The sequence below is a fragment of the Filicampus tigris genome, chromosome 9 (genome assembly GCF_054856515.1).
Source record: "Filicampus tigris isolate MCC_2025a chromosome 9, RoL_Ftig_1.0, whole genome shotgun sequence".
Classification (NCBI taxonomy): Eukaryota; Metazoa; Chordata; class Actinopteri; order Syngnathiformes; family Syngnathidae; genus Filicampus; species Filicampus tigris.
The window spans coordinates 1,627,501-1,650,662 of record NC_141225.1 but is presented as its reverse complement, the minus strand read 5'-3'; the positions used below and the strand labels follow the sequence as shown (position 1 = coordinate 1,650,662).

Below are 23,162 nucleotides of genomic sequence, written 5' to 3'. Positions count from 1 at the left end.
GATGTGGTACTGTTGGCTTCTTCAGGCCGCGATCTCCAACTCTCGCTGGAGCGGTTCGCAGCCGAGTGTGAAGCTGTCGGAATGAAAATCAGCGCCCTCCAAATCTGAGACCATGGTCCTTAGTCGAAAAAGGGTGGCGTGCCCTCTCCAGATCGGGGATGGGATTCTGCCCCAAGTGGAGGAGTTCGAGTATCTTGGGGTCTTGTTCACGAGTGATGGTAAGATGTAACGGTAGATCAACAGGTGGATCGGTGCAGCATCTGCTGTGATGCGGACCCTGTATCGGTCTGTCGTGGTGAAGAGGGAGCTCAGCCAAAAGGGGAAGCTCTCAATTTAACGGTCGATCTACGTTCCTACTCTCACATATGGTCATAAGCTGTGGGTCATGACCGAAAGAACAAGATCCCGGATACAAGCGGCAATGGGTTTTATCCGCAGGGTGTCCGGGCTCTCCCTTAGAGATAGGGTGAGAAGTTCGGCCATCCGGGAGGGACTCAGAGTCGAGTCGCTACTCCTCCGCGTTGAGAGGAGCCAGTTGAGGTGGCTCGGGCATCTGATTAGGATGCCTCCTGGACGCCTCCCTGGTGAGGTGTTCCGGGCATGTCCCACCGGCAGGAGACCCACAGGACGACCCAGAACACGCTGGAGAGACTATGTCTCCCGGCTTGCCTGGGAACGCCTTGGGATCCCTCCGGAAGAGCTGGAAGATGTTGCTGGGGAGAGGGAAGTCTGGGCTTCCCTGCTGAAGCTGCTGCCTCCGCGACCCGACTTCGGATAAGCGGGAGATAATGGATGCAAGTAGAAATAAGCGGGAGAAAGTTGATTTGAATGTAGTTGAATTAAGTTGGATGATACTGAATTAAGTTGAATGACACTGAATTAAGTGGAATGAAATTGAATGAAAAGTAATGAATTGAATTGAAGTAGAATTAAGTGGAATGAAGTTGAAAGATACTGAATGAAGTTGAATGACACTGATTGAAGTTGAATGACCTCAAATTATAGAGAATAGCCTCAAATGAGGAGGACATAAGAAATAAGAAGGGAAGAAAAGGCTTCTGGTTAATTTCCAGGTCATTTGGGTCACTTCTGTGTCAGTTGGGTCACTTCTGGTTCGTTTCTGGGTCATTTAGACCACTTCCGGTCCGTTTCCGGGTCATTTGAGCCACTTCTGGTTCATTTCTGGGTCATTTAGACCACTTCCGGTCCATTTCCGGGTCATTTGGGTCACTTCCGGTCCATTTCCGGGTCATTTGGGTCACTTCTGGTTCATTTCTGGGTCATTTAGACCACTTCTGGTCCATTCCCGGGTGATTTGGCTACTTCCGGTCCATTTCCGGGTGGTTTGGGCCACTTCTGGCCCATTTCTGAGTAATTTGGGCCACTTCCGGTTCATTTCCGGGTCATTTGGGTCACTTCTGGTTCATGTCCGGGTCACTTCCGGTCCATTTCCGGGTCATTTGGTTCACTTCCGGTCGATGTCCCTCTCATTTGGGTCACTTCTGATCCATTTCTGGGTCATTTGGGTCACTTCCTGTTCATTCCCGGGTCATTTGGGGTCACTTCCTGTTGAATATAGGTCACTTCCTGTTGATTTTGGGTCCTCCCCCAAGATGGCCGCCGCACTTGGGAGACCTCGAGGTGAGTATCCCCAGTCCAGCTAATGTCCCTGCCCAAGATGGCCGCCGCATTAGGGAGACCTCGAGATGAGTATCTCTAGTCTACCTAATGTCCCTGCCCAAGATGGCCGCCGCACTGGGGAGACCTCGGGGTGAGTATCCCCAGTCTAGCTAATGTCCCTGCCCAAGATGGCCGCCACACTGGGGAGACCTTGGGGTGAGTATCCCCAGTCTATCTAATGTCCCTGCACAAGATGGCCACGGCACTGGGGAGACCTTGGGGTGAGTATCCCCAGTGTAGCTAATGTCCCTGCCCAAGATGGCCGCCGCACTGGGGAGACCTCGAGGTGAGTATCCCCAGTCTAGCTAATGTCTCTGCCCAAGATGGCCGCCGCACTATGGAGACCTCGGGGTGAGTATCCCCAGTGTAGCTAATGTCCCTGCCCAAAATGGCCACTGCACTGGGGAGACCTCAGGGTGAGTATCCCCAGTCTAGCTAATGTCCCTGGAAATGAATGGTGAATAGTTGAATTTTTGTGGATTTTTTAAGGGTGAATGACTTGAATGCGTGGGAAATAGGAATTTGGGGTGTGTTGAAAAGCTTGACCAATATGAGTTGAATGAGATGAATGTTGTGAATTTCAAATTGGAATGATGTAAATGTGAATTGTTGAATATGGCAATGGGAATGAATGGTGGAATTTTGTGGGTTTTTTAAGGATGAATAAGTTGAATTACTGGGAAGTAGGAATTCGGGGTGTGTTGAAAAGCTTGATCAATATGAGTTGAATGTTGTGAATTTCAAATTGGAATAATGTAAATGTGAATTGTTGAATATGGTAATATGAATGAATGGTGGGTTTTTTAAGGGTGAATAAGTTTAAATTTGGGGAAGTATGAATTTTGGGTGTGTTGAAAAGCTTTACCATTGTGAGTTGAATGAGTTGAATCTTGTAAATTTGAAATTGGAATGATGGAAATGGGAAATGTTGAAAGTGCCATTGGAAATGAATGGGTTTTTTTGGGGCGAAAAATGGGAAATATTGGGGAAACGGTGAATTTGGGGAACAAAAAAAAATACTACCCCGGGGCGCATGAATTCTCTGAATGTTTTGAAATTTGAATGAAGTGAATTGGGTGAAAAATGTGGAAGGAGTCGCACACCAAAAAAAGGGTTAAAAAGTGGAATAATAATAGTAATAAACTATAGGAATAACATCGTCTTCGCCTTCACACAACTATAGGAATAACATGCGTGAAGGCCTTCGCCTTCACACAATAAATCACAATCCTGACATTTCTGTGCTAAACTCATTCTATCCCAATGACATATTTATGTCATTTCACAGAAGGTCTGAAAATGTCTGGTCCTGAATGAGTTGAGGACCCAGTACCAGTAATTCAAGAATTCATATAGATATTAAGGGAATATTGTAAAATAAAGAAATATGTCAGAAACAATTTTGCAAAACATGCGTGAAATTTTTCTGTCCCTCTTTCCTTTGTGGTTGTCAGGGGACCCTGCAGAAATTCGTAGACGATTTGTTTACAGTTATCCTCAGCACGAGTCGACCCGTCCCACTGGCTGTCAAATACTTCTTTGACCTGCTGGATGACCAGGCTGGTCAACACAGTATCTTTGACCCAGAGACTATACACATTTGGAAGACCAACAGGTGCAGTATAGACACAGCACCAAGAATACTGAGTCGGCATTGACCAAATATCCAAAGGCTGTTGCAGCCCTTTCATCTATTTCAATCTGTAATTCTTAGTCTTAATGGGTTGGTTCGAAAGAACCGTCCAGTGTAACTTTAATGCAAATGCATCCTCTCTAATTCCAGTCTTCCGCTGCGTTTCTGGATCAACATTGTGAAGAATCCCCAGTTCATATTTGATGTGCAAGCCTCAGACCATGTGGATGCAGTGCTGTCAGTCATCGCTCAGACATTCATGGACTCCTGCACCATTGCTGAGCACAAATTGGGACGGGTAAGAGGAGGAAGCGTTTCCTGTTTCCTGGCCACAAATTTCCAAACAGACAAAAAAATAAAATAAAATTAACAAATTTGATGTGTCTTTTAATGTGATAATCTACTTAGTGGTTGAAGATTTTTCAGTCCTCAAAGAAGAAGTAGAATGTTCGATTCTGGGAGGGTTTGAGACATGAAATCAGTGTTCATGGCACTGCCTTTTTAAACAGGATTCGCCCATCAACAAGCTGCTGTATGCTAGAGATATCCCCCGTTACAAACAGATGGTAGAAAGGTATGATCATGTTTACTTTACTAGTTACAATGCCATGTTCAAGTGCATCTGAGGCAGCTTTTAACCTCTGTCAACCAACGTAACATTATTGCAGATACTACGCTGACATCAGGCAGACTATCTCTGCCAGCGACCAGGAGATGAACTCTGCTCTGGCTGAACTGTCAAGGGTGAGTGCAGCCAAGCATTTTAAACAGGTCACTCTCAATTACATGTGAAATACAGTATGTTCCAGAGAAACAGACCATAACTTTAGAGAGAAAAAAAAAAAAATCCTTATATGTACAAGCTCACCTGCTGTCCGGGCATAAAAAAAACAATGCATGCTGAACAGGCAATGTTTTAGGTCAAATTTTAACATTGTCAACTGTAAGCCATATCCTGGGTCAAGGGTGCTTGTACCCAGAGCTGGGCACTTGACCCTTTTTTACCCTTCCGGCCGCGACCCCCTGGCCATATACAATGTTTCATTACGGCTTTTCTTTATTTTCACAGCCTCGGTCTAATCCACACTCTCTCTCTTCTCTTCTTCGCTCATGAAAATGTGCAGTGCCAATCTCAAAAAGGAACAAACACTCAAGCAAAATAAAAATAGATACATATACTAAAACACAACACTGAAGCATTTTAGAGAAACAATAAATACAAAATAATATATGCAATCCCAAAAATTAAAATAAAAAATGAAAATATAATTCGGCAACTAAATCATGTGTTACATTATCAGTGATTCAACTCGTCTGTGAATGAATGCCGTTTACGCAATAAAAAGAAGCTGAGCTCCAAGACTTCTCCAAGTTATTAAGTTGTGAAAGACACAACAACCCAGCTGCGTGTACTTACTTCCATTGCTTGCTCACAGTGTGGGACATCTCAGCACTTCGTCGAAACTCAATGAATAAAACAACGTGAGATTTCTAACATGAAGTATTTCTAATAAAGTGTGTTTTACTTCAAATAACTTTTCACCACAATCCGATTCTGAAAGCCACGAAAAGTGACGTGAATTTTTCAGTCAGCATGTAGAACAGCCATGGGGTGGCAAACATTGATGCAAATAAATATAATACAGAAATTGTGTAACGAATTGGGTTATCTGTGTTGTGGTCAAATTTGTGTCTGGCCAAGTTGTTTTGTTTCCGAGGTTAATGAATGCATCGTGCTGGGTGGGAGGGCACGCGAGCGAGAGTAGCGGAGGACGAACAGGAGAGCCGTTGCTCTTTTTTGACTGAACGGTTGTCGTACAGTATTGGCGTCGGCTGTGGCCCACAGTAGCCGGTTGAACTAATAAAAACATGATAATAAAACTACGTCTGACGGTGTGTTCTTTGAAGTCGCTACAATATATTTTAAAGCGTGACGTCTTCGGCAGGCGCGAAGGACCCGATCAGATCTTCTACCCACACCAGCTTGCTGTGGGCTGCGGGCCAGATCTAATAATAAAGCAATATCATCCCGGGGGCCGTAGAAAACCTTCTTGCGGGCCGGATGTGGCCCGCGGGCCTTTACTTTGACATTTGTGGATTAAATGAATAAACCACTGAACAACCCGAACCAACCCATTTTTGGTAGTTTTTCTACAAAACAAGCCAATTTTTGGCGTTGTTTTTTGGCTTATTCATTTAACACAATTATTGGGTTAAAGCATGAATACTGCTTATTCATTTAACACAATTATTGGGTTAAATGAATAACCCAAAAGTTGCATCGTTCTCTTTTTGACCCAATTTGTGTTATTTTTTTACCCAGCCCAAATTAGCATTTTGCCATATTGCATGTACATTTCTGGTCTTCCTACACAATAATGTATTTGTCTTTGCCATCACTGGTGCCCTTCTGTGATGGCATAATAAAAAAACAAAAACATACTGAGCTGAAATCTCACGAGATACAGTGTATTCACCTTTGGGTGACCACATCAATATTAATATAAGCTGTTAGTTGAAGTTACAAGATGTCCATTTATGTTTTATGATTTGAATTAACAGCTAATGGGACTTTTGTTTCAGAACTATTCGGGAGAACTGAACTACTTGGTTGCACTGCACGAGCTGTACAAGTATATCAATAAATATTATGACCAGGTATGTAAGTGCTCAACCTATCAGTGTACAGTATATGTGCATTATGATGTGTCCTAGGATGGCCATATGGCCATTTGGGAAGGCAAGGCAGCTGTATTTCTATAGCACATTTCATACACAATGTTCTTCACACAAACAAAGACACAACACCTACAAGCATTTACAAACACAGCAATGACACGTGAAGCAATGCAGAGAAAACAAAGTAGCTCACAGAAATTACAAAAAGAACACACATTGACAACATTTAAACATATTACCAGAAAACTTTAAAATCATTTAAAAGTAAAGTAAGTACATGAGTCATAAGTTTCTTCTTATCATTATTATTATTAATAAATAACTACCGTATTTTCCGGACTGTAAGTCACACTTTTTTCATAGTTTGGCCGGGGGTTCGACTTATACTCTGGAGCGACTTATGTATGAAATTATTAACACATTACTGTCATGGATTGTTAGTGCTGACTTGTGACTTATGTTTTGCCTCCCTCTGCAGGCGCTTTAGCGCTAAAGCGCCTGCAGAGGGAGACAAAACATCATAAATACAAGTCAGCACTAACAAGCCACGACAATTACTTCTATATCATTTCACATGTTATTGTAACCATCATAAAGAAACATAAGGTACATCCCAAAAGCTATTAAAATGCATGAATAATTTAAACGGTTAAAGTCTAATGTTTTGTTAAACTAACAGGCCTTGCTAGTCGAGGAAGCCAGCTTATCCAAACAGCTAAACATTCACAATCAAACTACACAGACTCTAGGTGTGCAGCGAAGTTGCCTGTTTATATTGTGAAACTGCACAAGAAACAGAAAATACTATTAATCTATGCATTACATACACATGTATTTTCATAGACATGAACAAGATGAGCCTATAACGATTAGCGATAGCGATTAGTATGTTCAGTCAACAACCTACAATCATCCACAATTCAGCTCGTATATAAATGTCATTACACACAATTGTCTAAGTTAGTTTCAGATGATGGTTGAACAAGAATAAATCACAAACAGGCAGACATGCTAACGATTAGCAACCGTGATTAGCATTAGCGATAGCAATTAGTATGTTCAGTTAACAACACAGTACATGTCATGTCATGTCATCTTCCAAACCGCTTATCCTATATAGGGTCGCGGGGAGTTGCTGGAGCCTATCCCAGCCGTCAATGGGCGAAGGCAGACTACACCCCGAACTGGTCGCCAGCCAGTCGCAGGGCACACATAGACACTGTCACTGAGCGGGAATCGATCCCACGCTGCCCGCACACAACTCAGGCGTGTGTACCACTACACTATCAGCGGACTCAACACAGTACAATCAGCCACAATTCAGCTCCTATATAAGTGTTGCATGGTCATTACCGGTACACACAATTGTCTAAGTTACTTTCAGACGATGGTTGAATAAGAATGAACCACAAACAGGCAGTTGCCTGCCTCTGGCTGGGGTATTGCATCATGCAGCCACACACGTAAGGAGGAGCCCACTCAGCAGAGAGGAGAGGAAGACATATTTACGACCGAATACATAAATACTTTTGGAGACTTGGCAACATTTTACATGGTCCAGGATGAATAAAAGACTTATTTAAGCGATCAACAATCGTTTTGGTGAGTTTAAAGTTATCTTACCGTAACTTTCTTGTATGCTACATGTAGCATCGTAACTCGGTGGAAATGATGTGTACTAAGCGCACAATTTCCTCCCAAACTGCGACTTATACTCCAGTGCGACTTATATATGTTTTTTTCCCTCTTTGTTATGCATTTTATGGCTAGTGCGACTTGTACTCCGGAGCGGCTTATAGTCCGGAAAATACGGTGAAAGGGAAAAAATACAGATGTTTAGAAAACCTTAATCAAAGGCATGGGGGGGAAACACTTTTTAACCTGGATATAAAAGCATTAGCCCTTGAGGCTGTCTTCACTTCTGTTGGTATCTTATTCCATTTGTGTGCAGCATAACAGCTACATGCAGCATCACCATGTTTACTTTGAACTGTGGGCTCTACTCATTAACCCAAGGTCGTTGGTTTCAAAAGACAGTGACTCCAGGTGTCTTCTAACAGCAATCCTCTTTTTTTTATTGCCGAGAATAATTATCACTTTTCTGTTTGGGTTTGGTTTAGTTGAAGGAAATTTTGGTCCATTCAGTTATTAATTTGCTCAGTCTAGACAGTGACAATACAATACTTTAATTTAACTGCAGTCATTTGTGGACATTGATAAATATGTTTCCATATGACTTTGTTGTTGGATTTAGCAACTTTTAAGACCGAAGTAAGGATATTTTCTTGAAAGAAGTGCCAAAGCTGGCGACTTTCACTTCAAGAGTGTTGCTGTAGCGCTGTATGTCAAGTGTGAGGTTTTTCTCCCTCCCTCCCTCGCTCTCTATTATGTTCAGTGTAGTAGTGTAGTGGCCGTGCTGTCACTTTTGGCTGTGCACTCTGAGATCAAATACATCTCCGGTGTCAGTAGAGCCGCAGCGACCATGACGACTGCTTCGAGATAGTGACCGGTTACAGGGAGGGAGTCTTCCTGGGCCACATCTCATTCAGTATTTCATACTTGCTCCGTTGTCCGACAGCAGAAACCGAAAATATGCAAATGAGAAAAACTTCGCTTAATAGTTCCATTAAGAATTTTGCTCTATTAAAATACTGTGAATGTGCACAGAGAGCAGAGCTCTGACTTTTCATGCGTTTTTTAGCCAGCGTGACGCCCCCGAGCTAAGTCAACCTGGCTGTGGCAATGTCATGGGGGCTAGCATTGGGGTTTGGCCTCTCTTCAACCCATCAGCAGCTCAGAGACATTAAACAGATGAACGAAAGGATATTGTTTTGGTGATTTATTGAACATATAAAAATATTTTGTGAAGAGCAAGAGGGAGAGAAATAAACATTAAAGAAATCTGATGAAATGTACACAACTGAAGGTACAATTGTAAAAGTTAACACTTCTCCAAAGTTTGGTCGATTAGAATTTATTAGTGTATGTTGTGATAACTTGACTTGTACTGTAGCATCTGAATAAGTCCTGGAAAATAATTTCAAGGAACAAGTGGGAACCCTGCTGACATACAGTATATTGACTGACTGATATATTAGTTACAAATAGGGATGACTCCACTGCAATGTGGTTGTGATCCTATTCAATAAAATAGGTGTGTAACATTAGATTATAAATGTGATGGGTTATATCTTTCTAACTTTCTAGTTTGTATTTTCCCACAACCTCACCACACATTTTTTAACTTGCCCACAGATAATCACAGCACTGGAGGAGGACACCACAGCCCAGAAGATGCAGCTTGGCTACAGGCTCCAGCAGATTGCTGCCGCTGTCGAGAATAAAGTTACAGACTTGTGACAGGAAACTCCCACTAGGAAGTGGAGTACCTTGCTGGTTGAACTGAAACATGCACGAACACTGAAGATTTTTAGGACTGAACATTTATGCAAAAGTGGCTAAGTTTTTAAATCAACTTCCCAATTTTATTATTGAGCACCTGAAGATTAATATGGCTGAAGTTGACCTCTGAGCCCTTTTTATACTATGCGTGGATGGGACTACGTATTGTTGACTTTGGGTTATTGTAAGAATATGACAATTCCCTGGAAAAATAAAGATCGGATATATAATTAACACGATTCAGGCCTGCTGTCATGGTAATGTTAATTCATTTTATTAGCTTGTTGCTGCTGTATGGTCAAAAAATGTGTGTGGGATTGCTTAATATGTATTAACAGTGATCCCTGGTTGTTTTTGCTGGTTGTCACTCAACCTGTACTGTTTTGGTGTCAAACTGATCACAGTCACCAATGTTGTATAGTGGTCAAAATAGCTGTAAACAACCCCTTCTTTCCTCCGTAAGTGATTTATTGTATCGGGAATTCTTTGTCACAGCATTGTTTTTTAAATACATTCCCAACACCCAATTGGATGCAAGTTCCCCAAGTGCTGCTTTCTACCTCATTCTGCTGCACTACAAGACATGGTTTTATTTTAGTGCACCAGCTTTGAGTGTTTTACGCACAGAACATAGTCATACTTGCTAGACATTGTGGTTTAAATGAACACACATTTCCAATTTGTTTTGTTTACAATACAAGAGTTTGGAATGAAATCCTCTCGCTAGAGTGGTTTAAAGTACTTAGAATAGGCAAGTGTCGCTTGACCCTCATTTTGTTTTACACATTTTAGGCCTACTGATTCAATTTGATGTTACTCAAGTGCACAGGTCACTGGACCAATATTTTAAAAAACAAATCTACTGTATGTAACACATTTGGGTGAATTTATCTTCATGATTAGAGTAAACAAACAATGTACAGTGGTACCTTTACTTAGGAAATTAATTGGTTCTGGAATAAATTTCTTAAGTAGAAAATTTTGTAAGTAGAGCCGCGTTTTCCATGTAAATGTCCTAATCCGTTCCAAGCCCCCCAATATTCAGACATAAATGTTTTATAAAGAATAAAAATGCATCAAAACATGTAACAAATACAAACATGTTACAATTAGATTATTGCACAATAAATGAGAGTTGTGCATAATGTAAAAAAACAAAGAATAGAGTAAGGAATAAAAATGATGGTCGTTTACCATAACTGCTGTCCTCATCGCTTTTTGCCCTCTTTGGTTCATGTTCTCTCTCAGAAGTGTTTTTTGCCTGGCGTTTTGTAAAGAACTGATTTAATAACGTGGCGACTGTCAATACATTACGGTCATATTCTTTGGCGAGATCAACCAAATGCATCCCCCTTTCATACTATTCTATTATCTCTTGCTTTGTTTGTTTGGACAAAAAAAAGAATTTTCTCTTTTTTCTTTTCCTCGTTTCTAATTCACATAAAACTATCGGAACACCTCATGGCCCGAGGGGCGACTGACGAGGACGCTGCATAGACATATCTATCACATATATATCTATCTCCCTGTCTATCTACACACCTAGGCATATACGCTCGAAGTCCCTCTTAGCCAATGGGATGCCAGGAAGATGCTAGGCTAGCCAATGGCAGAGCAGCTATGAGTATGTTGCGTTCAGGAAACTCTGGAGCTGCAACTAGCAGCCCATATTGTATTTTTACCTTTTGTATCATGAAATTTCTTTCATAACGAGGCAATATTTTCCTGTTGAGGCGTTTCGTAACTTGAAAATGTCGTACGAAGAGACGTTCGTAAGTAGAGGTACCACTGTATTGTCATTTAACGTTTTTTCATTTGTTTTCACCATCCTCCTCATTTTAGTGGAATAAATCTTTCTCTTTTTCTTGTTTTTTTTAACCTTGTGCTACTGAAACCTAGGTGGCACAAGTGTACATTATGGTTAGCACTATGTACCATTTTGGGACATAAACTGTATTAGATACAAGGTTTTAAATTGAAGCTTATGTATTGACTGGGCTGCTAGTTGTTGGGTCTCGATCTTTTGAATATGTTCTGCTTTTGATTGGGGCACATTTAACACACCTTTGCCGGTGTTTTTTGTTATTTAAATAACAAAGGGGTAAAAGTGAGGTATTTTTGGGATAACTGATGCTCCCTGCTGGTATGGGTCTTTCCCCTCTAAATGTTAATATGTGGTTCTGTAGTTGGGTGATCTTGATTCATAAGGCATTGCAGTCATGAACTAACTGTTTGGGCATTGGTAACACTAGCTGCACGATCCAATTTGCATTTGTTTTTGTAATGTTTAAAAAGCATCCATATGCATCAAAAGTGTAGTAATTCCCAAGTGTTAAACAGAACAAGTCCTTTCTACACTCAGTTCTGACTGTTCCCTCATGAAGAGCTGTACATGCAGCCAGGTGATTTACAGAAGCAGTGAAATGGCTCGTATTCTGTTGAAGGTAATGTCTGTTCAAATTTGGATAAAGGATTGGCAATGATGCAAATAAACTGTCAGAGGGAGAAATGTAACTAAATTTGAAGATGTAGAGCAGGCTCTGCAAGGAGCAATTTTAAAGCTGTTTCTAATTCTGCATGTTTATATCATTGTACATACTGTTTTCATATGTCAAAGTAGTGATTTAACCTGATAATTGAGAGGAAGTGTAAAGTCAAACATTTGATGAAGTAATAAAGTAATTCTTAATTTTGTGGTTGTTGTGCTTTTTAAAAAAACAAAAACAAAAAAAAAACATACTAGTGTAGGGGTGTTACACAGCAGAATTTAATTTGGTGGAGTTGTCGACCAATGATCATATATTCAGTACTAGGGATGAGCGAGTACACCACTATCAGACTGTATCCGTATCTGCACTCATAATGGGCAGGGGACAAACTAGAAGTGGACGTGGTTTAACCAGAAATTAGGGGAGGCTGAAATTGACATGGATTGATCAGAAGGTGGCATATTAATCATTTGAAAACTATTTGCAGAACTACCTCAAAATTGTTATTGAAAATGTTTATGCCCACAAAAGTAAAAGAACCACTTACAGAACATGTTTTTTTAATCACATGAATATTTTAACTGTGTGAATGAATATTTATTTATACAGAACAATCTCAGAATTTATTTTTATTTTTTTTTAACAACAATAATAAAAGAACTATCGAAGACAGAACATTTGTTTATGAATATTTGTGAATTAGTGCATGAATGAATACAATGCATGCTTAGGAAATTCTGAACTATGCAAGAGTTGTCATACTCAAAACAATTTGCTTTTTAATTTCATTTTTAATGATCGAACTGTTTTTTTTTTAGAGTTATTTTTACCACCTAATGTTTTTATCCCACACAGTTAATGTTGATTAAGGTTAATTATTGTAATTAAGGTTGAATAATGTTGATTATTGACTGTGTGAGAGGAAGAGACAGAGGTTGTCCTACAGCCCAAACAGTCCACTACTCAGCCATTTTTGAAAACTCTCACAATCAAGTAATAAAATATTGACTATCATGCCAGACCTGATGTGTGTGCAAAGTTTCATGAACCTTCGTGCATGTTTGGACCCTGAAATCAGCATTGGTTACTTGGAAAACAGTACATTGCCATGGCAACAGTGTTTCACAAAAATTCACAAACTTCGTGTTCAAACTTAATGAAGGCCTACACACTCTTCCGAACAAATATGAGGTAAATCTGTTTAATCTGCTGGGAGAAAAACATCAAAGAATAAAATGTATATTTTCTTCAGCCAGCAGGTGGCGCTACCACTATGATAAAAAATAAGTTTGTAGATGTCTTCAGGCCTAGACACTCATCAAATGTGTGAAATTTTGACAAGATATATTGTAATCATGTGGGGTCAAGTTACAGCAGCTTTTGTAGTCAAGGCGATTCCAAATTTTAAAGTACAAAGTCCTCAATTTATGAACCTACACTACCTGAATTTCCGTGTATGTCGGATTTCACCGTTAAAGTCGAAATTTACATCAAAATGCTTGGTATAAAAAAACGAAAATAACATTAAAGTAAAAACAAAATACAATGCTGTACTTAGCATTACTTCTGAGAGGTGGAAGGAGAGGAGGGTTGAAGAAGTAAAGATACTGCCGGCGCGCACAGACACGATGGAGACACTCTGCCCATGCACAACCGCAAGGAATACTGGTGTTTGTAGTACAGGAAGTGCTTGTTTGCGAAGGTGCGGTGTTTGGCGCGTGACCGCCGCAAATACACAAGCTGGTAAACAATCTCAGAGACGCAGCACAAAAGCACACTTTTGGAGCGAGGAGGAAACCGGTTACTTCATTCCTGTGGTTGACACGAATATCAAGTGTTTTATTAACAGTGTAAAGTAACACGCGGCAATGTCCATTTGAGTCACGATGCCGTGCATCGCCGTCACAGTGGCTTATTCAAATGCTGGAGCAACTCTGTCAGCTCATTCATGTAAATGGTATATTCAGAATGTTTCAGAAAGGATAACAACAACCAATTGTGGTCATGCTCTCACATCCCAGATGATTTTGTGTGTTGCGCTGCATTTGTTCGCAGCCGCAAGTTTTTGTAGAATGTCGGCAATGCTAAGCATTTACACCAATATTATATATATTTTATATAATAATAGTGCTGTCAAGCGATTAAATTTTTTTATTGTAGTTAATGTAGTTTCATAGTTAACTTGTAGTTAATCGCATATTTTATTTATTGTAAAAAAAAAAATCCCTTGATTTTTCTGTCCCATTGTTTTCTTGAATTTTAATACCCTTAACACATGAATGAAGTCAACCCAAACATTATTTTTTAAGAATATGCTCCATGCAAGCCCACTATTTGAAACAAGGCATTCTGATAAATATTGCGTTTGTAGAATAAGAGCTAATCCACCTGTTTTTAGTCATCACTGGGGGCGGCCATTTTGTCACGTCTTTCAACTGAAAATGATATCACAGTTGCTTAGGGCTCATGTAACGACCAATCATAGCTCACCTGCTTTCTGAAACTGATCCATGATTGGTCATTATTTGAGCCCTCAGCATCTGTAATGTTATTTTCAGTAGACAGAAGTAATAAAATAGACCCTCGAGATGGTAAAAAATGGATGGGTTTTGCAACTTAACTCATATTCCACAAACGCAATATTAATCAGAATGCCTTGTTTGAACTAGGGGGCCTGCATAGAACCTACTCTTGAAAAAAAAAATGTTTGGGTTGACTTTCGGAAATGTAAATGAATAAATTTAAAATGTTTGCAATTTCAGTAAAACGCATGCCAAAGAAGTAATTTACATGTCGCCGTTCGCCGTTTTGGATCTGATGATGGCGGAGCGGTCAGAGTTTTTCCATAGTACGAGCGGGAGCTGCTTGAGTTTACGCTAGTGCGGGCTTCCCTATGGGTTCCAGATACAGTACCGGAACTTCCGTTGGAAGTAATCGATCGTTAATGTAATATAGAGGAAGAAAATGTAATGCATACGGAAGACAGAAGTCCGTAGGTGGGAATACTTACTGTATTTATATGCAAGGCCTCTGCTTCACTACACAAAGAAAAATTAACCTATAACAACATCATAGGACTGTGCACTAACTACGGAAAGAGGGTAGACTACCTCAATCCTGACTCAACCCTGTGGATTATTCTGCCCCAATGGAATGGGTTAGTCACTACCCTACAATGTCAATCTATCATGGGGTCGTCTGTTTCTTCTAGGCTAATGATGACCAGTGACTAAGTCAGTCACGGTGTCTTTTGTTGAGGATTGAAAGAGTCTTTAATTGTTGGGGGTACCTGGCATAGGTCCCTGAGCAGGGTTAGGTGTGCCTGGGACACTGTCCATTTTTTAAAGTGACTCATGAGGCTCCTCTGAGTATGGATATTGCTCTTGATGGACCTCCGGCTCTGGATTGAAGGATGAAGAGAGGGGGAAAAGAGAACAGAGAAGAGAGTTTGACACCTCGTGTTGACGAGGTAAATATTCAGCTGGGCCTGAAGAGTGGAGTAAGTGACATGTCTCCTCCAGATGAGATGATCATGGGTTTCCACTGTGTACGACACTGGACCTGTTTGTGCAATAACTGTCGCAGGCGTCCACTTAACATGGTTAATAGTTAGTACATTCATAGTTCCGAGCAAGAACCTTATCTCCTACTATGGAAGACCGTCGACTCCTGGCGTGCTGATCCTCCCCGGGCCGCGGCCCGGCTCGCTCATTGGGCCGACGCCTCGCCATGGAACTGACGCGATGCAGATTATGACCCAAAAGTCAGAATCGGCTAAGTACGTCTAATGGCAACATTGAGCCAACAAGTACAACACACAATTGCACCTATCCAGCTAATGTTTAGCGTATAGCATACGCAGCTGCAGCCTTTACATAAACACTGTACATACATATGCATCATATGTGCATATTCTTTGCACTACCTCTTAAAAAAATGATTGTGTTAATGATCATTTAAGTTTTGGGCAATAAAATAAGTTTTACAGTTAAAAAAAAAAAGAAAAAAAAAAAGAAAGAAAAAAAGCCTGTGCTTTAATTTGTTCCGTGTGGTATCGAAGTGGTATCGAGTATCGATATTGAACTGGGTATCGGTATCGAAGTTGAAATTCTAGTATCGTGACAAGCCTACTTGGTGAGGACTTCAGCGCCTGCTTCATAGTTTGTATAAATCTTTCTGCAAGCCCATTAGTAGCAGGATGATAAGGCACAGACCTGATGTACTGAATACCGTTCTCTTCCATTAATGTTCTAAACTCTTCCGACACCAGCTGTGGGTCATTATCACTGACGGGTTGTTGAGGAAGACCAAACCTGCTGAAGATAGACCTCGGCTCTTTGATGGTTCTCTACGAAGAGGTGCTTTTCAGGACAGCTACTTCTGGCCATTTGCCATGAGCATCAACAACAACTAGAAACATGTGGTTCTCCAGCGGTCCAGCAAAATCGATATGGACTCTTTGCCACGGTTCCTCAGGCCAGTCCCACGGATGTAAAAGCGCGAGCTGTGGAAGGTTCCTCCATTTCTGGCAGTCATTGCATGACTTCTCCTCTATGGCTGCATCCAAGCCTGGCCACCAGAAGTAACTGCGTGCAATTTCTTTCATCCTCACCACACCACAGTGCCCGACATGTAGCTCAGCAAGCAGTTTGAGCTTGATAACACAATAGCCCCACAATAAGCATCCATTCTGGACTGAAAGCTCATCTCGTCTCACCAATTAAGGCTTGAAGTTGGGTGTCATCCCTCCCCCTCAACCCCGCGTGATGATATCCACAATCTCAGACAATACGGGATCAGTGCACGTGAGCGGAGGTTACCAGAGCAGCAAACACCTCAAAGTAAAATATTTCCACCTCCGTGGGCTCAGAGTGTGCGACTGGCAGGGGGAGTCTTGAGAGTCCGTCAGAATTCAGATTTTGGTCCAACTTCCTATAATCGACCGTATAGTCGTGAGTAGATAACAGCAGGGCCCATTGCTGAATACGACTGACCGCCAGCGATGGAATGCCCATATGAGAACCTAAGATCGAGGTCAGGGATCGATGGTCCGTCAGAAATTTCTTGACTCCAAAAACTATAGAAAGAGCTTCACACTCAATCTGCACATATTTACATTCCGCCTTTCTCAGTGTCCTTGAATCAAAGGTGAATGGTCTCTCTTCCCCCGACGGCATGACATGTGACACCTCAGCACCCACCCCATAAGGCAAAGCATCACACTTAACTGAAGAGGTCATTTGGGCTCAAAGTGGGCGAGGGCATCAGAGTTGACAAGCTTCACATTTTTGAACGATGACTTGCATTGCTATGGGTCTTATTCTGAATCTGGGTGGGTTGCGTTAAATTAAAGCCCACATGTCAAAGTCAAGGCCCGCGGGCCACATCCGGCCCGCGAGAAGGTTTTCGACGGCCCCTGGGATGATATTGCTTTATTATTAGATCCGGCCCGCAGCACGCAGCAAGCCGATGTGGGTAGCAGAAGTGATCGGGTCCTTCGCGCCGGCCGATGACGTCACGCTTTAAAATATATTGTAGCGTCTTTCAAGAACACAGACGTAGTTTAATTATCACGTTTTTATTAGTCCAACCGGCTACTGTGGGCCGCAGCCGACACCAATACAGTACAACAACCGTTCAGTCAAAAAAAGAGCTTCGTCTCTCTCTTCGTCCTCCGCTCTCATGCCCTCTCATCCAGCCGCACGATGCATTCATTAACCTCGGAAACGCCACAACTTGGCAAGACACAAATTCGACCACAACACAGACAACCCAATTCGTTACACTGTTTCTGTAATATATTTCTTTGCATCTATGTTTGCCACTCCTGGCTGTGGTTATAACGAACATTACCACTACTTTTGCGAGGAACGTCCTTCGGTCGTCTGCGTGCCGACTGAAGATTTCCCGTCACTTTTCGTGGCTTTCAGAATCAGATTGTGGTGAAATGTTATTTGGAGTAAAACTCACTTTATTAAGAAATACTTCATATTGGAAATCTCACGTTGTTTTATTATTAGTAATTGTTGGCATTTGATAAATTCATTGAGTTTCGATGTAGTATTGAGATGTCCCACAATGTGAGCAAGGCACTGAACGCTCCTCGAGCGCTTGTGTTGATCGCGAGAGACGTGGTTACTTTTATTTTCCTCCTTCGACAAAGCTAGCTAGTAGTTTGTTCGTGCCAGCAAACTCAGTAGTTGCAGATTTTCCGTGTTTCACCACGTTTGTTGTTGTGTGTCAATGTTAAAAGGTGAGTTTAATCATTTAAGTTCGTGTCAGGTAACTACTGTACATAATAGCCTAGATATGTTCTCGTGAGTGATGTCACGTTGATGAACACTAGTTAATTATTTCGGCGAGTATGCTAACTATTCTTGTGATGAAACGTGTGAATGTGTATTGTATGTATTGTTTGGCTGTTTAATTGCTTAATACAGTGAATTGTAATGTTTAGGCATATTGTTAACTAATGGCTATGCATTGGCTGATGTTGCTAGGTTATTCTTTGTCTCTGTTGTTGCAGACCACAATAAATAGACGTGTCAAGTGGAATTAAAGGAAGTCTGCTTATAGTTTTAGCACTTAGTATTAGTCAAAAGATAGTTGGCCAAGTTTAATACAACTTTGATCTTTAAGTGACTAGAATGGACCATTGATTGTAATTAAAATAAATAGCAAATTCGTCATTCTTTTTTGATATATGTCAGCTCTTATAGATTGATAGAAAGCCCGCATTTAGAGATTTGTAGCACAATGCTTTCAACACAATGTTTTAGAAGAGAACACTATAGAGGAGACCTGTCACGCACTGCTAAGATTTAGTTAGCTTATGTTGTTGGCACTAAACGTGGCATTTAAGTGCTGTATTTGGAGAAAATAAAAGAACAGAAAGAACGTGACCCACATCAACACATACCTTCAGCTCATTCATTCGTTTGTTTTTGAGTAGAACGAAACAAGACATCTCAGTACTGATAGCAGCCAACAGCGCAAACCCATTAATAAACAAAAAAAGCAATCTCCATTTACGTTAGAAACAACAAACAAGTGATCTACTGTATACCAACAAGGTAAACTACAACAAGCACCTAAAAAATTATGGTTGAAAAAAAAAAAAAAAAGAGCCAATACAGCTGAGCTGCACTTGAGCTCAATTTTGAGGTTTGTGGCAAAGGCTGTGATTACTCACGTACATGTGATTTCTTAATTTTTTTAAATTCTTAAAACCTCTTAAAGTGAGGACGGCCCACCGAGGGGCCCTCCGTCATCTGTCAAAAACAAATCGCTGATGCACGTCGTCATCTGAGTACATGTGCGAACATGTTATACATCTTTTAAAAGCTGAGTTTATGGAGATTTGAATGGTGCCCAACATTTTACAATGCAATCATATCTGCAGACTGATTGAGCATTTATGTTTGACAATCGTAGATCAAAGAACAATATGTCGTCTCGCCATAACAACGTCATAATTCGTCATAATTCACACACAGAAACGTCCAACTCCATCAAATATGGTCCCATTACGACGACAAGGGTCCAGTCAAAGTATTCCGGTAAAATAGTGAGTCCATGCCAAGCTTTACATCCATAAGGCCACATTATCTGCAGCTGCAAACGTTACCAATTTCCATCAAATATCACTATTTTTGATGCATTTGTGATCGTAGCTTCACTTAGCATGAGCGCATTAGCCACTTACACATATAAAACGAAAGGTCTAATCCTTGGCCTTTGATTGACACCTCACTTTTAGCCAATCTGCAAGGGTTTTCGCTTCAAAAAGACTTACAGAAGCCAATGAACAGCCGTGCGTAAAATAGTCACTCCCATTATATATCCTTACGTAGCTTTGGCTAATCACAGCGGAGCTGACTAGTGACTGACGCATTGGATAGCCAATAAAATTCCCCAAACGACCATATGGGGTGTGTCATACAAATCCTCTTGGAATAAAAAAGACTCATTGCGTAACGTCTTTGTTTCGTGCCTCGTTCTCCTTTGACCTGTGCGTAACAAGACTCTGTGCTATCGCGAAGCCTCCTTTGATGCTGTTGTTGTTTTTTTCGTGTAAACATGGCAAAACAACAGCAAAAAAAAAAGAACTACACTATAGTAGCATGAAAAAAAAGCATAGCAGCCTTTTTTCCACAAGTATTCACACAGGTCACCTAAATGGGTGCACAGGTAACCCAAATGTTCCATTTGGTGTTCGCCTGTACCTTTCCTAGGGAAAACGTGTAAAATGCTCATGTTTTTGGGGATTATTGTCAAATTTGAACTGGAAGTTGGGGAGATCTCAAGCTTTAATCCTGTAGTGTTTTCAAGTCCCAATCAACATTCTAAATTCATTTTCAAGGCAGATTTTGTGAAAAGAAATTAGACGAACATAAGATTCGCCTTTTTTTTCTGTTTTCAAACATCCATAGTTCATTGACATTACTCACACAGATTCTGACTGTTTGGGATAAAAATTCAAAATGTTATCTTCAAAAAGAGACCAAAACTGTGCTGATACTCCAAATGGTTCAAGAACATCTACAAATTTACTTTTGGTGCACCTTTTTTAGGCGTTTTTGGCAAATTGCCAAAAAGTAACCCTCTGCTTAAAAGGTTAATAAATTTTCAAACATTTCAAAAACACTTTTTTCACACTGTCATTATGGTTATATATGTAGAATTTTGAAGGAGAAAAATAAATTATTCTAATTTGGAATGAGGCTGTAACATAAAATGCAGCACTGTGATACTTTCCGCTTGCACTGTATGCCTTATAATGACAGCGCTTTCTGCCGAAGGAGCTAAAAATAAAACCGGTGATGAGCTATCTTCTGCAGTTGTTGTAGTCCGCCTCACGTCTAAAGAGAGAGTGACTTGGAGTCACTCCAAGACAAAAGACGGGCATACACTCTGCTCTCGCTCTGGGGGTGCCCAAGTAGACACATTCTCAGAGCTGAAGCTACCTAGCGCGGTGCTAATTGGTAACCACTAACCAGCAGCCCACTCCATTTTTATTTACTCGGTCACTTCCATGTTTTTTTTTCCACAGCTACTTGTGAAAATGTGTCTTAATGTGCATTTACCGTTTTCCAAAACATGGTCCATATGCAATAACTTCAGTTGTTTAGTCCATGCATTGAAGTGGGGCTGTTAGATTTTGCCTAACAAGAAAATCCAGATTATTTTCTCTCAAACCCGATTTTACGATTACGATTTCTTTGTGAAATAAAAAATAATGAAAAATGAAGTATTTTGAATGTCTTTTATTTAAACAGAATTTTAACACAAAATGCCAGTCAATTTAACTGAATACACACAGAACAATCCATTGGGATTAACAGCATTTTACTTACACAATAGATTTCAAATCTGTTCTTAATTAAGCCAATAATGAATGAAGAAAGTGCATATACCATCTGAAACGAAATCATCAACATCAGAGAAGGTAGACAGTCTGTCAGCAAGTCATTTTGCCAACCAGCTAGTGACCAGCCTTTCACCTTTCTCCCTGGTCTTACTTAAACATAAATCAATGATTAGTGCAAAATTGTCACTCAATAATACAATGCACTGTCAATGCACCGGTTGGACGAGAGGTCCGTTGTAGAAGAGAGAAAAAGGGACGTCCTTCAGACGTTGAGTAACTTGCTCATGGGTGGTATTGTACATGCAGGGCACACACTACACTACAGATCTATATTTGCCCGATTTATTAACTAAACACTCACCTGCCTGAGAAAATAGCAAAATCGCCGGTAGCCCTGGATGTTGTTGTTATCGGACTGCGCGCTCGTGGGAGGAAGCGGAAATGCAGAGGAAACTACGGTGGCTTAGATACACCAAAAATTAAAAAAAATCGAACGTGCCGATTTGAATGTTTTTAATATCGTTTTATCCAGAAAATTCGGTTTCGGTTCAAAATCGCTTAATCGAGCAGCCCTAGATTGTAGGTGCGGGTGGATCAATCCAAATATCGATATTATCGATACTAAGCAAGTACTTGGATCGGATCGCCCAGCGCCTCCTGCTACTCTCTGAGTCTCTGCCTGAACGAGTGACTCAGGCACACTTTTAGCCCCTCCCTGGCAGAGAGGGCGACGGGAGAGTGAGAGCGGCCGAAACCTAAAACAATATAGAGCCATACAAGAAGCGGAGCGCGGTGTGGACTTTTTTTTACAACAGAAAAGGACAGTGCCAAATTTGATTTGTGTAATAAAGTGCTCTGCTAGTAACACCACGAATTTACACAAATATATGAAAAAAGCTCACCCTACAGAGAGCAACGAGCTGCAAGCGAAGTTGAGGGGAGGAGGAGGGGGGAGATCCCCAAGCCAGAACACCCCACGGACACAGACAACGTACTCTGGCAGAGGCTTTTCAGCCTGTTTTTTTTTTTACTCTATTTGCACTTTCTAACTTTATTTTCTAAATATTGTGCAATGGAAGGTATTATAGTTGTCAATTTGACATTGTTATATTTGTATTTTTGTTACATTGCTGCTTTTTTTGGTTTGACTCTCGACTTTTGTTCTGAAATAGTTGTAGTAGAAGTATTTTTTTTCCTACTGTTAAAGGTTTTTACATTGTATTGTTTACACTATTTGATCTACTGACTATTTTCAAAAAATTTTGCAATGAGATGTATTTTAGTTGTCATGTTGACATGATTTATATTTTCGATATATTGCTGCTTTTTTTTGGTTTGACTCTCTTGACTTGTTCTGAAACAGTTGTAGTAGTTGTAGTAGAAGTATTTAATTTTTTTATACTGTTAAAGTTTGAATTGTAGTCATTTAATAAAAAAAGAAAACATTACATTATATGTATATATATATACACATATATATGTATATATATATACACACATATATATATATACACATATATATACACACACATACATATATATATACACACATATATATGTACACACATACATATGTATTTATATATATATATACACATATTGATATACACACACATATATATACATACATATATATACACGCATATATATGTATATATATTTATATATATATACACACATACATATATATACACACACATATATATATACACACATACATTTATATATATATATACACATACATTTATATATATATATATACACATACATATATATATATTTATATATATATATATACACACATACATACATATATGTATATACACATACATACATATATATATACACACATACATATATGTATATACACACATATATATATATATATACATATATATATATATATACA

At 40.1% G+C, this 23,162-nt stretch overlaps 1 protein-coding gene across 1 annotated transcript in view; it reads left to right on the top strand.

Moving 5' to 3' along the window:
- The window catches only part of plxnb1b (plexin b1b), a 167,441-nt gene extending 155,353 nt beyond the window's left edge, over positions 1-12,088 (top strand). The window contains exons 33-38 of the mRNA XM_086039802.1: positions 3,135-3,295; positions 3,464-3,611; positions 3,823-3,887; positions 3,982-4,057; positions 5,897-5,971; positions 9,248-12,088. Coding sequence (XP_085895928.1) covers positions 3,135-3,295; positions 3,464-3,611; positions 3,823-3,887; positions 3,982-4,057; positions 5,897-5,971; positions 9,248-9,352 — 630 coding nt within the window. The 3' untranslated portion in view covers positions 9,353-12,088. The remainder of the gene's footprint in view (positions 1-3,134; positions 3,296-3,463; positions 3,612-3,822; positions 3,888-3,981; positions 4,058-5,896; positions 5,972-9,247) is intronic.
- Positions 12,089-23,162: the final 11,074 nt, after the last annotated feature.